We start from the raw sequence: 17,080 nt of genomic DNA, 5'->3' as shown, positions 1-17,080 counted from the left end.
AAAAGGAAAAAAAAAAAAAAAAAAAAAAAAATGCAAGACACAGGAAACAGAATGAGAAGTACTATAAAGGATGTTCTCGAAGTTTTGTGATACTGAGTAACTGGGGGAAGGCCTTTCCGAGGTGACATCTGAGCTGAGACATGGAGGATGTAAGGACTTGACCATTCAGAGAGAAAGGGGAAGAGTGTTCAGGAAAAGGCAGGGAAGAGGCCCTGGAGCAGAAAAGGGCTTGGATCACGGGAGAAACAGAAAGAAGCCAGTGTGACTAGAGTGTGACGAGCCAGCGAGAAAACGGAAAGATGAAGCTGGAGGGGTAAGCTGGGGCCAGAGCATGTGGGTCCTTGCAGGCCTGAGTGAGGGGTTTGGGCTTTATTCCAAGTACAAAGGGAAGCTGCTGAAGGGTGTTTTGTTTAAAAATTTTTGGTTGAAGTGTAATATGCAAAGTACACAAGTCATAACTATATAGAAGCTTAAGGAATTTTTTCATGAACGAAATACTCCTGTGCAACCAGCACTTAGATCAAGAAACAGTGCTTACTCTTCTGACTTCTAATAACATAGATGACTTTTTCCTGTTTTGAACTCTTCCTTAAAGGAATCATATGCCCGTGCGCTCATGTGTCTGGCTTCTTTCGTTTAGCCTCCTGTTTGTGAGATTCATCTGTGTTATAGTGCATGGCAATAATTCATTCACTGTGGACGCCTTTTATCTGCAGGGTGCTGTGACCTGAGCTAAGATCTGGAAGGCTCATTTGGCTGCTGTGCGGGAACAGACTGTAGAGGGACGAAAGTGGGAGTAGGAAGGCTGGTTAGCAGGCAAGAGACGTAGGTGGCTCGGTCCAGGGTGCTGGCTGTGGAAAGCGGGGGAAGTGGTCAGAATTTAGATGTATTTTGCAGATCAATGTTGTAGAATTTATAGACAGGTTGTGTGGGAGATGAAAGGTGAGACTTGGGCCGGCCGGTTAGTTCAGTAGGTCAGAGCACAGTTTTGTAACACCAAGGTCAGGGGGTTTGGATCCCCATATGGGCCAGCAGCGCCCCCAACCCCCCGAAAAGGAGGTACTTGAGATTAATGAGGTTTATCATTTAGATTCCTGAGTTTCTCTCTTGAGAAAATGGGGAGGTGGCAGGCCTTTTACTGAGATGGGAAGCAGAGTGAGGGACAGATTTTAGGGTGGAACGGGGATTTCCATTTTGAACATGTTATGATGAGAATGCCACATTAATATAGGGTGATCATATGTCCCGGTTTGCCCGGGAAAGTTCAAGTTATGTCTGTGGTTCTAGCTATTTAATAGCAGCTCCTTTTGCTCTTAGAAGTGTCCCTGTTTGGATGATAAATGACATGTCCATCCTACCTCTTGGGCATCCATGTGGAGGTGGTAAGAGTAGCATTACTGGGCTGTGGGTTTGGATTTACCCATCTTTAATGTCAAGTAGGCAATTGGATATTTTGGTTAGGGCTGAAAGTGCATATCTGGGCGCATCAGATGCACTTAAAGTCACAGTGCTGGCCGAAATCAGAAGGAAGGTATAGATAGAGAGGAAAAGCAGTCCCAGGATCAAGACAGCAAAGGGGACCAAAAAGATGGGACATGTGAGGTGGGAGAAAAATGGAAGGGTTAGGGTTCCAGGAAGGAGGAATAGTCGCTCTGCTGCCTGCTGCCAAGGACAGAGGAGTCCACTTGGTGGTCAACATGAGGTCACCTGTGAATGTAGCGACAGCAGTTTCAAAGGAGAGGTGGGTGCACAGCAAGTCTGGGGTTAGGAGAAAACAGGAGCTGAGGCAGTGTAGACACAAGAGCAAATAGCTCTATCCAGCGTGGCTGTGAGGGAGAACCAAGAAATGGGCTTCAGGGGATGTAAAGGAGGTGTCTTTTAAAGAAGGGAGAATAGAGGATGTTTGAAGGCTGGAGAATGATCCTTCACGGGGGATACACTGATTCTGAAGGAGATGGGCCACCCGAGGGAGCAAAGTCCTTGAGGAGAACATGTGGAGGCCTCCCCTTGGGCAGGAATAGGACACATTCCTTTCATGGTAGTCAGACGAAACAGCAGTCTTTCTTCTTTATAATATATTATGAAATAATTAGGACAGACAAAAAGATATAATGAATCACAAAACACCACTGTCTAGCTTAAGAAATATTCTCAATATAGTGACAGCCCCATATTTCCTCCCTCAGTCCTTCCCCCGTTCCCATAACCACCATCCTAATTTGGTTTTTATTATTTTTATGTATTTCTTTTTCTTTCACCAAGTAAGTTTTTATCCATATGTAATATATAGTATTGATTTGCATGCTTTTAAGCCTTACATGAATGTATCATACTGTTCCTATTCTCCTGCATCTTGTGTCAGTTCACACTGTGAGATAAATCTGTGTAGATACTTGTGACTTCACCTCAGATGTAGATTTCCCACTCTTTTTTTTTTTTTTGTCTTTTGTCTTTTTCCGTGTCCGGCAACGGATCGCAACCCTCAGTGTTGCCCCCGCGCCTCGCTCAGCTAGTGAGCGGGAACCGGTCTGTATGTGGGATCCGAACCCTCACGTGGGAGCGCCGCTGCGCTTCCCAAGCGGCGCACTATCCAGTGCGCCACCGGGCCGGCCCCCTAGATTTCCCACTCTTTATCTAGTCTCCTGTTGATGGACATTTAGGGAGCTTCCACTTTTCGCCACTACAAACAAAGCTGCTGTGACATTCTTGTATATACTTCCTTGTGGACACCTGTGGGCATCTTTTTAGCTCACACGCTTAGGAATGGAATTGCTGAGTTGTAGATTTGGGCTTGTGCATCTTTCACTGGCAGGGCCAACACATACAGTTATTTACAACTTTGACATTTAATGCCAGATGGTTCTTCAAGGTGGCTGTATTAAAATATACCAGCAGGGCATGACGATTGTTCATATCCTTACCAACACTTGATATTGTCAGATTTTTAAATTTTGCCAATCTGGGCCAGCCCGTGGCTCACTCAGGAGAGTGCGGTGCTGATAACACCAAGGCCCCGGGTTCGGATCCCATATAGGGATGGCCGGTTCGCTCACTGGCTGAGCACGGTGCTGACAACAACAAGTCAAGGGTTAAGATCCCCTTACCGGTCATCTTTAAAAAAAAGAAAAGAAAATTTGCCAATCTGATAAGTGTGAAATAGAATTTCCTTATGGTTTTAATTTGCATTCCCTTGATTACTAGTGAAGATAAAATATCTTTTCTTTTTTTTTAAAAGATGACCGGTAAGGGGATCTTAACCCCTGACTTGGTGTTGTCAGCACCATGCTCTCTGAAGTGAGCTAACCGGCCATCCCTATATAGGGATCCGAACCCGTGGCCTTAGTGTTATCAGCACCGCACTCTCCCGAGTGAGCCACGGGCCGGTCCCATTATTCAAAATCTGATGTTCATTTTGCACTTACAACAGGTCGCAATTTAGCCACCTTCCAAGTGCTGTGTAGCAACATGTGGCTAGTGACTACTGTATTGGACAGCACAGCTATAGAGACAATCGTCACAGAGTGTGCTGCATTATATTAGAACCATCTGTCCTCATATCAGCCTCTGTTCTTAGCCAGTAAGATCTGGAGGGTGGACACTGAGTGTCATTCAACTACGAAGCCCTTCTCCTCTGTGTAGCTAGTATAGTGCTTTGCATAGAGCTGTTCCACAATTTTTTGTTGAAAAGAACTGAACTCTGACTGTTGACACACCTTCCTTGTATAATGCTGAACCGTGCCCACTGGAAAGTGCTACTCAGGGGCCCTCACTCTGTTCCCTGGAGACTCACATAAGAATGCTTGAAGGTTTCCCTAAATTTTATCTTTGGTGAGCTAAAATATCCAAAAGCACTCTCCTTTACTTCTCTGATTTCTCCTTCTCTGAATGTCTATTGGACTTTCTCAGCCAGGACTCATACCTGCTTAGAAAATATTTTACTGTTTTGTCTAACTGTTTTCTATGTCAATGTTTCAGCTTCACAACCGCATTGCAAGTTCCTAAACATCCTGAGGCGAACTGGGCCTAAGTGTTCTCCTTTTTCAGGGAACTCTGTTATGTCTAGCTTGGGGCCAGGCCCTCAGTAGGCCTCCCCTCAGTGCTAGTGTGTCCAGTACATCTCATTTCTTCCTCTGGTCATATATTTTCCCCCACTGCCCTTCCCAATCTTCAGAAATCTCAGAATTTCAAAGCTGAAAAAACATGCAGACATCCAGCTCCATTCATCCATTTTTCAACCAAGGAAAGGGAAGAGCTATGAGTTATCTTGCCCCAAGCCCCAGTTAGTGCCAGGGCCAAGGACCAGGAAGAACCCTGAGTTTCCAGACTGGACCAATGTTTTCTCCACTCGTCCTGCAAGATACTTTTTTTTTGGGGGGGGGGGGCAGGTTTTTAAAAATGCTTTTAAATTTATTTATTTATTTTTTTTAAAGATGAGCAGTAAGGGGATCTTAACCCTTGACTTGGTGTTGTCAGCACCACACTCTCCCAAGTGAGCCACGGGCCGGCCCTAAAAAATGCTTTTAAATTTATGAAACACAAGAAAGAATAAACATTTAGAATTGTGATAAGAACTCAAAACAATACAAAAATGGTATTTTAAAAAGCTAGAATGTGTTTTAAGAGAGCATGGCACATACAGAAAAAGATATTTAGCCTTAGTTCCATCATGTATAACATCAGGAGTCTAAAGAAGTAATGACAGCTCACATACGTGAACTTTCATTTGCTTCCTCTCCCTAGCTGCCTGCAAGACACTCTTGCCTGGTCCTATCTCTCACCCCAGACTGGCCAGGGTGACCTCTGGGGTATGCCAACTTGTAGAGAGTCCCAGTGGGCAGCAAGGAAGGCCAGGGCCCTGGAGGAAGACCCAGTGGAGGAAGAGGGTGTGCGAATGTGTGTGTCTTGGGGGTGTGGGGTGGAAGAGCAGATGTGGGTTAAAGTTAACACCAGACAATGATGCAATCACAGAATCCGAATTGAGTGCAGGTCACTTTAAGAAAGGAGTAGCTGTAATCTGAAGCCTGCTGGACGCTGGATTGGGAGGCAGCAAAAAAACTCTTGCTTACTGGAGCCCCCTCAGTGTGCAGGCTTAGAGGGACCTAGGCTGGGAGTGGAGCTGCAGCGTACCCACAGGTAAAGTGTCCCTGTCTTGTCTGCATGACAGGGGAAGGCAAGAGAGGCTCCCCTGGGCTGGGGAGGGACTGGGGAGAGGCAGGGGTACCCCATGGAGCAGAAAAGAAGGGTGCAAGGGAGAGGGGGTGGGGAGACAGTAGCCCCTGCAGCTTGGGCACCATGGTGAGTAGATAGGGAGAGGGTAGAGTGGAGGGGGGACAGAGGCCAGGACCCAATTACCCCTAAACCCTACTGCACCAATAAGAGAAGAGGGTGGAAAGACTTTTGAATGAAGTGAGTGGAAATAATGGAGAGGGGTGGTGGTGGGGAAGACACCGCAGGGTCAGGTCTGAGCAGTGCCCCACGGGGGCTGGAGCTCCCAGGGAAGGAGGCTATCTGGGAGCTGATTCTACCAGACCAGTCAGGAGGGCATCCCCTTCTGCAGCCCAGCCCCAGTTCAGCTCTCTTTCTTTTTCAAAACCAACTGGTGCTGATTTCAAAGGTAATTTCCCAACAGCACCAAGCAGCTGGCCCGCTGAGCCCTGCCTGAGGGCTGGGATGAAGTACAGCTGGGTCCTTCTCTCCAGCCCCCACCCATTCTCTTTGGCCAAATTAGCTTCTAGTAGAAGCTGGGAGACCAATGAGGTTGTGGCCTCTCCCAAACAATGACCCCTATTTAGCCCAGCGAGTGTAGGGGTTTGGGGGGTTGGGCTGCCAGTGCTGGAGAGAATGGCCATCCCATTGTACCCCTTCCGCTCCCTGAGGCAAGCCACAGCAAGGAGCCAGTTTGAGCCAAAGAAAAGCTGCAGGCTTCCCAGAAACCCCACCACTGTCTGGCCCATGCCCTTCCACTAGGAGTTCTGCTCCCAGGCTGAGGGCGGGAGGGGAGGGGAGCCAGGGAGTTCTATACCTAGGGTTGTCCTTCTGGGGTGTAGGGAGGTACACTTCTGGGGCACCCCAGCCTGACTCATTCGGGTTTCAAGGCTTCAGAAGGAACATTGCCTGGGGGCTGGTGAGGTCCCCATGGGTGTGCACCATGGGTGGGAGAGGGAGGTGCCCTTCCTCACACTATCTACAAGGCTCACCGCCATGTGTGGTTCTGGGAGGAGGAGGGATGGTGTTTGTTTCACAACAGCGTTTAATCTGAAACACATGTATTGGCTTGAGTTTATCCTCCCAGCTTGGAGGCAAAATCACAAAATCCCAGTTCCTGTTTCTCTTGATTTGGGCAATGTGGTGGAAAGTAAGGCCTGACCTTGGCCAGCAGGGAGGATGTGCACCTCATCCCTGCCCTCCCCCACTTGATAGGACAGGAGTCTGGCTTGGATACTGCCCTTTGGACAGCATGGCATTGTTGTCCCTGTGCCCCTGGCCAGCCAATGGTTGCCTGCTCCAGCCCATAGAACAATCACCTTGTGCAGGGTGTTGTGCTTGCTCTGAGGGGCCTGCCATGCAGACCCTTACTCTCTTCTCTCTTGCTGCCCTTGTGGGGGACTTCCAATCATCTCTCCACTTCCTACAGCCCTGTGCTTGAGGTAGAGGATTCAGAGACATGTCACTAATACTACATGTCCGTACATCTAGCTCTGGGCCAGCTTTGGCCTGTGTGCTTTCCCCTGCCAGGTTTCCTCACCTCACCTTCAGTCCTCAGCCTACTCACACGGTGACAGGGATCAATCACCTGATCTGTGGCTTGAGCTTAGACTCTCTAGGGACTCCAGAAGGTCCCACTGTCAAATGCATTTGAATTGTGAACTTGCTTCCTTAAACACTATGCCAGGATGACCCCTGTCTCTTCCCTCTTCTCCAGGGACCACAGCTACCAGCCTTTCCTCTGGCCTTGCCTCCTAGGCATTGCACTGGGTGCACAGGGTTTTCAATGTGCAACAAACCCATCTGTCCGCTGAGGCGCATGCAAGTCATGCTCCTGCCAGCTCTGGGTGGGGCTGGCCGGGTGGAGAGCGGCTGCGAGCCTGGCTGCAGTCTCCATCTTGCAGTGCAGGAAGCTTTTCCTGCTGTCTCAGCGGAAGGTCTCTGTGTGGCAGGGCAGGCATGTGGCAGAGCAGCTGGCTGAGAATACGGGGTCCCTGGAACTCTCACTCGGAGATGCGAGCTCAAGATCAGGGTTCAGAAAGAAAGCCAGGCAGGTTCCCGCCGACTGTCCTGCCTGAAACGGAGAAACTCAGGCGATCTTTTCTTTTGTTGCTGTCCACACTCTACAGTATTATCCAGCCGATGATCAGACTTAATTTTAAGGACTTCAGAGAGATGTTGGTCAAAGGAAACAAAATTACAGTTAGGAGGAATGAGTTCAAGAGATCTGTGTACAGCATGGTGACTACAGCTAATGATAACTTGAATTCTTGAAAAATGCTAACAGAGTGATGTTAAATGTTCTCACTACAAAAATAACTATGTGAGGTAATGTATATTTTAATTACCTAGATTTAACTATTCTACAATATGTATATACTTCAAAATATCATGTCGCAGGGCCGGCCCGTGGCTCACTTGGGAGAGCGTCGTGCTGACCACACCAAGTCAAGGGTTAAGATCCCCTTACTGGTCATCTTTAAAAAAAAAAAAAAAAAAAAAAACCCATCACGTTGTACACGGTTAATACATACAGTTTTATCTGTCCATTTAAAATAAGTAAATTTGGAAAAAAAATATTTTAAGGACTTTAGCCAACAATTACACACTGCACTCTCAAATTTGTGATCCAACGTGTTCTGGGAAGTCGGAAACTGGGTGTGTTGTGTATGTTTGCGGGTGTGGGTATTTATGTGTATATAAGAGGATAACGAAGAATAATGGAGGAGGGGGGTGTTTCAGAGGAGGTGAGGGGCAGGGGAGACCAAGTAGTTCAGGTTGTAAGTTCTTGAACCAGTAACATGGTTAGAGGGAGAACGTGGACCAGCCAAAGGTCCTGCTGCTGAGGCCCTGTCCCACTTTCTAACCTTAAGCCCTCCCAGATCTTATCTGTGAACCTCACTAGCTGCCTTCATCCCCTCCCATCCCAAGATTCTGACTACAGGGTGAGCTCAGAGATGAGGTGAATGCAGGAGGGGAGGGATGGGGTTAAACATAGAGCCTTAGCCCCAGTTTCAGAGTTTCCCCTTGAGGTCCAGGTGTCAGACCAGAGCCTGGTCAGAGGGGGGCACTGCTGGGGAGGTGCAGGGATATGGGGGTCTTATTAAGAAGCGGCGTTGTTTAACCTGAAGGAAAGAAGCCTCTGGAGCTTCAGAGCTATTTTCAAGCTGGCAGGGGGAAGAGGATATGGCTCCACATAGGATTCACATGGGATTCCAGTTGAAGAGGGACATATTTTGGCCCTGGGAACATTTGAGAGTTTACCAATCTCTGGCACTAAGTGCTGTTAAGGCATTATCTAATTTAATCCTCATAACAATAGGTAAGTACTATTTTATTTCCATTTTACAAGAAAAATTGCAACCTAGAGAGCTATTAAGGCACAGAATTGAGATTTGAGCCCAGGCTGTCTGACCCTCGACCCTGCACTCCTAACCATGAAAGAGCTGTTGAAACAGAACTGTCTGAGAAGGTAACAAGCGCCCTCATGAGGCCGCAGGTTTCAGGCCAGAGGAATTCAAGAAGAGAGTCTGAGAACTTTTGGGGGATGGGGGGACTGAACTATTTGCCTCTACTTTCTGTATTCTGTGATTCTACAGAGGAGACCTGGGTTCTGCCACTATTCTCTTGGGAGACATTGCCCCAAATCCTATCAAACGAGCTGGCTGGGCACCTCCAGGGAAAAGCCCTGGCATGCATCTGCACTAGACCATACTCCACACCAAGGAGACCATTGCTGGGTCTTCACTGCTATGGAGCTTTAGGCTCAAATGTGGGTCCCCTGACACAGACAATGTAACGAAATCACAAGCCCATGATGTGACTGTGGGCTGTGAGACAGGTGGAAGGCTGGGGAGGACACTGCTGGGAGACAGGAGTCATCATGCCGAGGGTACACTTCCAGGCCAGGCTGGGAAGGCTAGGGGGAAGGGGCCTTGCCCTGCCCACCTCCTGCTCCCTGCCCAGGGTGGCCCAGTGGGGCAAGGTGGTGGGTGAGGGGAGTGGCCTACTGCCTCTTGCTTTTCATGCAGGCGCTGGGATGTGGGCCCTTGTGCTACTCCTCTGGACTGGAGCCCTCCTCAGGCATGGCAGCTGCCAGGACATCGCTAGCAGCCCAGAGGAGGTCAGTGGGGGCAGATGGGTGGCTGGGAGGCGGGACACCAGCAATCCCAGTCCCTACTTAGCAGACTGCATGGGAGACGGGACACGGAGCTGGGCACCCAGGTTCCAAGCCAGGCTCTTGCCTTTGAGTCTAGACAGGGTCTTGGTTTCTCCATCAGCAAAACAGAAAACGTCTTGCCTCACCTTTTAGGGGACAGAGTGACGACAAAAGTAAGATCCAGAAAAAGTGAAAAGCCAAAGCACTTTAACAAGTCCAGGGTTGTCCCTTCAGTAATGACCTTTTCTTATTACTTGTACTACTTGTGGGACTCGTCGAGTGGGTCGTATTCTAGGATATTGGTTCAGATATCGACTGGGGTGTAGCAGAGGATGAAAGATCATGGACAGACCCCTCTCCTCGCAGAGAGTGCACAATCATGTTGCAAAGGCAGATACAGACACTTGGAGAGAAGCCTATGCTATGACAGTGGGGGTAAGGGTTTCCTGTCACATGAGGGACATGGGCAGCCAGGGTATATTAGCTGGAGCCCTGGATTCTGTTCTGAGTTCTGAGTTTGAATTCTGGCTCCACCTCTCACCAGCTTTACGGCCTCAGACAAGTCACTTTGACCTCAGTCTCTGTTTCTTTATGTATAAAATGGGATTAAAAACACCCACTTTACAGGGCCATGTGGTCATTCATTTATTTCTCATCTTATGAACACCTACTCTGTAGGTGTGGAGATGGGTGGAAATATGTAAGACTCAGTTCTTACCTTCACGGAACTCAGTCTTTTGAGATATTAGTCTTTTGGGGTATCAGACAGATACATCAACAAGTATGATATGAAAACTAATCAAAAGAACTAGCAAAGAGCCTGGCACATTGGAGCCTGGCACGTGGTAGGCAGTTAATAAGCAAGTGGTAGTTGATTCTGAAAAAAGGTCAGAAAACCAAAAGGTATTTTCAGATTGGAATGGTCAGGGAAAATTTGTGATACTGCAGGAGACGTGATCAGAGCACGAAAGAAAGGGAGGGTTTGATGGGAGGGAAAGGGCAGAGACCTGGGAGCAGTAAGCAAGATGAAGCAGACCGGTAGCTGGGTTTGGCCTGAGTACAGGGTTTCTTACAGGGATGGGGGAGAGAGTTCCTCACCAAGTTTTTTTTTTTTTTTGCAGTTGGCTGGTACAGGGATAAACCCTGGCCCTTGGTGTTATCAGCACCACACTCTAACCATTAACTGGCCAGCCTCCACAAAATTTTTAAAAAATGTGTCACAGGCTTGCAGCTCCCAGGTCACAAGTGTTTAAACCTGGCCAGCTAATCTCTTTTCTGGGCTGCCTCTCCCCAGCAGAGAGCTCACGCATAACCAGGGAGCATGCACACTCCTTCCAACTTTAGCCTAAACATACTAAAGTTAGGAAGAATGGCGCCCCAAAAGGCCAGACGACAATCCCACTCAAAGCCCAGGAGATGAGTCTTTGGCTGCTCAACTCCACTGGTCCTTGTACTCAAACCTAGGACTTCCTGTCTCCTGCCAGGGCCTGGCCCCTGACAGCACGGGGGCGCCAGTGGAGGAGGAGGATCCTTTCTTCAAGGTCCCTGTGAACAAGCTGGCAGCGGCTGTTTCCAACTTTGGCTATGACCTGTACCGCGTGAAATCCAGCGCGAACCCCACTGCCAATGTGCTCCTGTCCCCACTCAGCGTGGCCACGGCACTCTCTGCCCTTTCGCTGGGTGAGTGCTCAGATGAAGAAACCCGAGACAGGCCTGGAGGGGCCCCTCTGGCCTCTGTGCATACGTGGCTCTCCAAGCCCTAGACACACTTTGCCTCAGGGAGGGGAGAAGCAGCGCTGGGAGGCCTGCCCCAGCGGGTGGCGCATGCGCAAGTGGGAGCTCAAGGGCCGTGCACGCGCAGCTCCCTGGCTCGCTCTCGGAAGGCTGCCGCTGCCAGCACCACCGATGCGTGGGCGTGGCCGCGGGGACCACTTACTGACCTGGTGATTTATTTCATTCAGTGCTTAACGAGCTTCTGCTGTGTGCCAGCCATTTACTAGGCTGGGGATATAAGTGCTCACAAGCAGGCATGAGCTTGTCCTCACTGGGTCACAGCTGAGTTCACAGGGGAAACTAATGAACAGGTAGCTAAAAAATAGAAGTGCTGTGATGGGAGAAGTACAGGGACTTGTACCACTCACTGCCACCCTTCTCTCTCTCTAGGCCTGATGCCTTTAGCCTACTTTAGGAAATCTCTAAGAATCTACTATCTCTTCCATTGCCTTCACATTCTTTGCCCATCTAGAATGTCCCCCAATCAGTCTACTCAGGCTCTCAACGGACAGAAGGAATGAGTATAGTATCCCTACCCTGGCAGAGGGCCTGACTTGGGCTCTGGTGGGCAGTAACTGAGGTTCCCATCCTTGTCTCTCTGGCAGGAGCGGAACAGCGAACAGAATCCATCATTCACCGGGCTCTCTACTATGACTTGATCAGCAACCCAGATATCCATGGCACCTACAAAGAACTCCTTGACGCTGTCACTGCCCCCCAGAAAAACCTCAAGAGTGCATCCCGGATCGTCTTTGAGAGGAGTGAGTGGCCTTTCTAGCTTGGGCTGCCTGAGGATACTCTATGCTGTACGCTGGGTGTTTCTTTCTAAATAATAGATCATGTATGCTCATGCCCGGCCTGGCACTGGTAGGCAGGAAGGACCCTGTGAGCCCAAAGAGGAACAGAAAGAGAAAGTGGGCTGTGGGAGACAGTGGAAGGGCAGAAACTTGAAGAGAAACAGCAATGAGTGAAATCTGATGTTCCCTGTCCAGTGCCTGGGGAAGCCAGCAGAAGTGCTGGCAAGTCACGGGAAGACACTGGGCAGGAAGTTGGGGCCTGCTGAAGTGTTAAAACAGAACTAAGCCTGGCATGCTCTTAAAGAGAGGATGCTGGTTTAGCACTCATACACTAACCTCTACTCCACCTCTTCTCAGAGCTGCGGATAAAATCCAGCTTTGTGGCACCGCTGGAAAAGTCATATGGGACCAGGCCCAGAATCCTGACCGGCAACCCTCGCATGGACCTTCAGGAGATTAACAACTGGGTGCAGACCCAGATGAAAGGGAAGATTGCCAGGTCCACGAGGGAAATACCCAGTGAAATCAGCATTCTCCTTCTCAGCGTGGCTTACTTCAAAGGTGAGAGCTTCTCCACTTCTCTTTTGGCCAACGGTGGATGGCAGGTGTCAGAGGGCCCTGGGAGAGCGAAGAAGTCAAGGACCTTACCCAGCAAACCAGAGGCAAAGCCAGAGAAGGATCTGAGAACTGCACCTGCCTGAAGCATACGTGCTTGTCATCAAATCTAAGGCAAAGCGTAAGGGTCTACACATTGTCTACAGAGTGTAAGAGGCTTGTGGAGAAAAAATTGCAGATAGGGGAAAAGAATAAACACTGGAGACCTGTTTGGGGCTGGGCACTGTGTTAGGTTTCTGGCTTTTGAGTCAGACAAGGTTTAAATCCCTCTGCCTTTACTAGCTGTAGAGCCCTGCACTAGTTTCATAACCTAACCTTTCTGGGCTTATTTTCTCATCTTTAATGTAAGGATTATGTACCTACTTCACAGACACTTTGTATATGTTGTCTCTCATTTCACAACAACCTTATTACTGTATCTGGTACACAGCAGGGGCTTAATGGACTGTCGTTAGTTACCCCACAACATTCTTCTGGGCTGTGGTGATATGCCCAGAGACCATTCCACAGGCCTAGAGTGGGGCCAGCTCCATTCAGATAAGGCCTGGGGGGGGGGTGTGGGCAACCTCTCCCTTAAAATGCTTTGTAATTATCTATCAGCAGTAAGAGTGAACCCTTAACCTCCTAGAGAAAAGCCTGATGGCTTCCTACTTCAAGCACTGATCTCCAGTGAGTGAACAAGCAGTTACAGACCCAGTACTCGTATATAAAAGGCCACATTAAGCTAAAGGAATTTGGTTATCAGTTCATTCTGTGAGCACTGGCAAGTCACCACCTCTTTGGGCTTTGGTGCTTTTTCAACTATGAGAGGAGTGATCAGATAATCTTGGAAGTCCCTTCGAGCTCTGACCTCCTTTGATTCTGTCTCCCAGAGACACCACTGTAGAAGTGTAGGCCAGTTTACTTTTCTCGCAGGCTATCACAGAACTTGTGTAATCCAGAGAATCAAATCAACAAAATCAACTTATTTCCATCAAAGTTTACTTGCAGAAGGTATTCAGGGTCCTGGAAATACTGTGGTCCCAACCACACGTTGAGACATAGCCTCTTACGAATAAGATTCCTTTAGCTGGGCAATTTTCAACAGCATATTTTGGAGACACAGCATGGTCCTGCTCCTTCCTGGTCCGCTGGGGCTCAGGACATTCCATTCATTTCATTCCAGGGCAGTGGGTAACAAAATTTGACTCCAGAAAGACTTCCCTTGAGGATTTCCACTTGGATGAGGAGAGGACCGTGAAAGTCCCCATGATGTCAGACCCGAAGACTATTTTACGCTATGGCTTGGATTCCGATCTCAGCTGCAAGGTCTGTAAGGACAGCATGGGTGGTGGGTGGGGGTGAAGGGGGAGAACACAAGAGAGGCAGAATGGTGTAGTGGAATAGAATGACCTCTGAGATCTGACAGCTTACTGTGTGACTTTGAGCAAGTTAATCACATCTCTGAGCCTTTCCTCTTCTTAAAATAGGGTAGGGGGTAGTTATCAAAACTTATCCTCTCAGTATTTGTTATAAGGATTAATCAGGTAATGTGAAATGGGCCCTCGCATTTCTGTATATGATTTCAGGAGGCTCCAGGACCCTGACACCATTTGTTCTGTGGACCTTAGATTAAGAACCTCTGTTCAAAGGGCCCGTTTTATTACTGCTTCTGTATTGTTGTGCCAAAGGCCCAATTTTTTTTTTTTTTGTCCTTTTTGAGACCGGCTGCACCGCGCTCAGCCAGTGAGCACTGTGAGTGCACCGGTCATCCCTATATAGGATCCGAACCCGGGGTGGGAGTGCTGCTGCGCTCCCAGCGCCACACTCTCCCGAGTGCGCCACAGGCTCGGCCCCAAAGGCCCCATTTCTAATCTAGTGCTCTGTTCATAGCAGAAGATCAGTAAATGTTGGTAGATGGACTTTTGTTTGTTTTTTGCTCTAACGAAATGGCTTTATTTTCTTGGACAAGGAATGGTCTTGTATATACAGCAGACCCTATTATCTAATTATGAACAGAAAGAAGGGCTAAACCTCTAATGTTAAAGTTATTACTGAGATAGGCATTCATTCTCAAGCTATTCCCAAGTTCATAAACAAGACACAACCACATTGTCCAAACTTTGATTCCCTGAATTTGCTTACACTGAAATCCTTTGTGATTACTGCAAGTTCCTTTTCCACTGTAAAGTGGGAATAATGTGGTAAGTGGGCCATGGGCTCTGTTACTCCATCTTGGTGAGTATGTGTCAGGCACGATTCTGGGCGCTGAGAATGCAAAGGTGAACAAGACAAAGTTGCTGTTCTCAAGAACAGAACATATGTTTAGATACATAAGGCAATGTGATGAAAAGTCCCACAATAGGCAGTCTGCAACTGGATGCTGGTAGTGTGGCTCAGTCCGAGTCTGAAGGCCTCAAAACCAGGGAAGCTGATGGTGTCCTTTGTGTATGTCTGGAACCCAAAAGCTGAAGAGTTTTTGAGCTCTGACGTCCATGGACAGGAGAGAAGAGTATACCCAGCTCCAGTGGATACAGAGAGTTAGCAGATGGACTTTGGAAGAAAACGCAGACCTGAAATTCAATTCTAGCTCCTTAAAACCATAAGAACATTCTTTCAGCTGATAACTTCAGTAGGTATTAGGCCAAGGAAGAAAAGACAACAGCCTTTTTAAAGGAACATCAGGAAACAACTTGCTGCCAGAAAGTAATAATTAAATAGATTGGTTGGGGGAGGGAGGAAGACAAGGCCAGGGCCCCACTTAGGAGAGGGGAAGGCAGTTCTTGGTATGTGTCTATACCTGGACTCTTGGGCTACAAGGACTGACCTATGTGCTGCCTCTCTTGCTTCAGATCGCCCAACTGCCCTTGACCGGAAGCATGAGTATCATCTTCTTCCTGCCCTTGAAAGCAACCCAGAACTTGACCATGATAGAAGAGAGCCTCACCTCTGAGTTCATTCATGACATAGACCGAGAACTGAAGACTGTCCAAGCGGTCCTGACCATCCCCAAGCTGAAGCTGAGTTACGAAGGCGAAGTTACCAAGTCTCTGCAGGAGATGAGTATGTTTGCAAGACCCTTTTGCTCTTGGGGGTGGGGTGGGGTCACGTCGAGTCTTTGAGCCTTCCACCTTGCTAAGCAGGACTGAAGGGCTACGTGGCCTTGTAGGAAGGTCATGGACAGTTCCTTAATCCTAACAGTGCTGGAGGGCAAGACTGAAGTGCCTTCCTTATCAGACTCATTCCTCAGTCCATGAACGTATATCCTTTAACAAGGAGCTCAGAACACTGCCTCTCAAGACAGGTCTGTTTGACCCAGTTTCTAATCTAAACCTCACTTGCTGTGTGCTCTTGGGCAAGTCACTTAACCCTCAACCAGTTCAGAGCTCCACATATTTCACACAAAGTCAGGAGTGGTGCTCCACTCCCAGCTTGCTCACCTTCTTGAGAATCAGGATTTAAGAATCAGGATTGTATTCTTTCTTGGGGTGTTGAATAAGGCAGGGATTTAATGGAAATCTCTCTCAATCTCTGTAGAGCTGCAACTCTTGTTTGATTCACCAGACTTCAGCAAGATCACAGGCAAACCTATTAAGCTTACGCAAGTGGAACACAGGGTTGGCTTTGAGTGGAATGAAGATGGGGCAGAAACCACCTCCAGCCCAGGGCTCCAGCCTACCCGCCTCACCTTCCTTCTGGACTATCACCTTAACCAACCTTTCATTTTTGTTCTGAGGGACACGGACACAGGGGCCCTTCTCTTCATAGGCAAAATTCTGGACCCCAGAGGCACTTAATGTTCCAGTTCAATGCTCCAGTACCCTAAAAGAAGAAAACCCCAGAGGGATAGCAGATTATACATTACATGAAGGCTGCCCCTTTAATGTTTCAATGTATACTTTACAATAAAAGAGCTTTATCCTTAACTTTTGTTACTTTGTTCCTCCCCCTCTTTTGAGTTACGCTAAATTTTTTTTTTTTTTTTCATTTTTAAAAGATGACCGGTGGGCCGGCCCAGTGGCTCACTCGGGAGAGTGCGGTGCTGATAATACCAAGGCCGCAGGTTCGGATCCCATATAGGGATGGCCGGTTTGCTCACTGGCTGGGCGTGGTGCTGACAATACCAAGTCAAGGGTTGAGATCCCCTTACCGGTCATCTTTTTAAAAACATAAAAATAAATAAATAAATAAATAAATAAAAGATGACCGGTAAGGGGATCTCAACCCTTGACTTGGTGTTGTCAGCACCACGCCCAGCCAGTGAGCAAACCGGCCATCCCTATATGGGATCCGAACCTGCGGCCTTGGTATTATCAGCACCGCACTCTCCCGAGTGAGCCACAGGCCGGCCCCGAGTTACGCTAAATTTAATGTGAAGATAAATTACCCTTTAGGAATTTGCTGGTCTTATTCTCATAGCCTGGTTCTAAACTCTGCAGAAAGTTACCACTTATAATAACTTTGAGTTATCTGTGTTATATAATGCAGGGACTGCTTCTCTACTCTGGGGGTATTTGTTTATGTAAAAGGACCACTAATCCCCCAGGAGGAC

General features: G+C 48.2%; 1 protein-coding gene across 1 annotated transcript; it reads left to right on the top strand.

The window, feature by feature from the left end:
* Positions 1–4,985: 4,985 nt before the first annotated feature.
* On the top strand, positions 4,986–16,454 carry SERPINF1 (serpin peptidase inhibitor, clade F (alpha-2 antiplasmin, pigment epithelium derived factor), member 1). The gene is made up of 8 exons (XM_008565679.1): positions 4,986–5,133; positions 9,237–9,328; positions 10,849–11,044; positions 11,743–11,898; positions 12,292–12,495; positions 13,715–13,857; positions 15,381–15,591; positions 16,066–16,454. The coding sequence occupies exons 2-8, from the start codon at positions 9,245–9,247 to the stop codon at positions 16,323–16,325; spliced, it is 1,254 nt and encodes a 417-aa protein (XP_008563901.1). The 5' UTR covers positions 4,986–5,133; positions 9,237–9,244; the 3' UTR covers positions 16,326–16,454.
* The last annotated feature ends 626 nt before the right edge of the window (positions 16,455–17,080 follow it).

This window comes from Galeopterus variegatus, unplaced genomic scaffold (genome assembly GCF_000696425.1).
Source record: "Galeopterus variegatus unplaced genomic scaffold, G_variegatus-3.0.2 Scaffold201, whole genome shotgun sequence".
NCBI lineage: Eukaryota > Metazoa > Chordata > Mammalia > Dermoptera > Cynocephalidae > Galeopterus > Galeopterus variegatus.
Note: the sequence above shows the minus strand (reverse complement) of the source record. Positions and strands in the feature narration are given on the sequence as shown.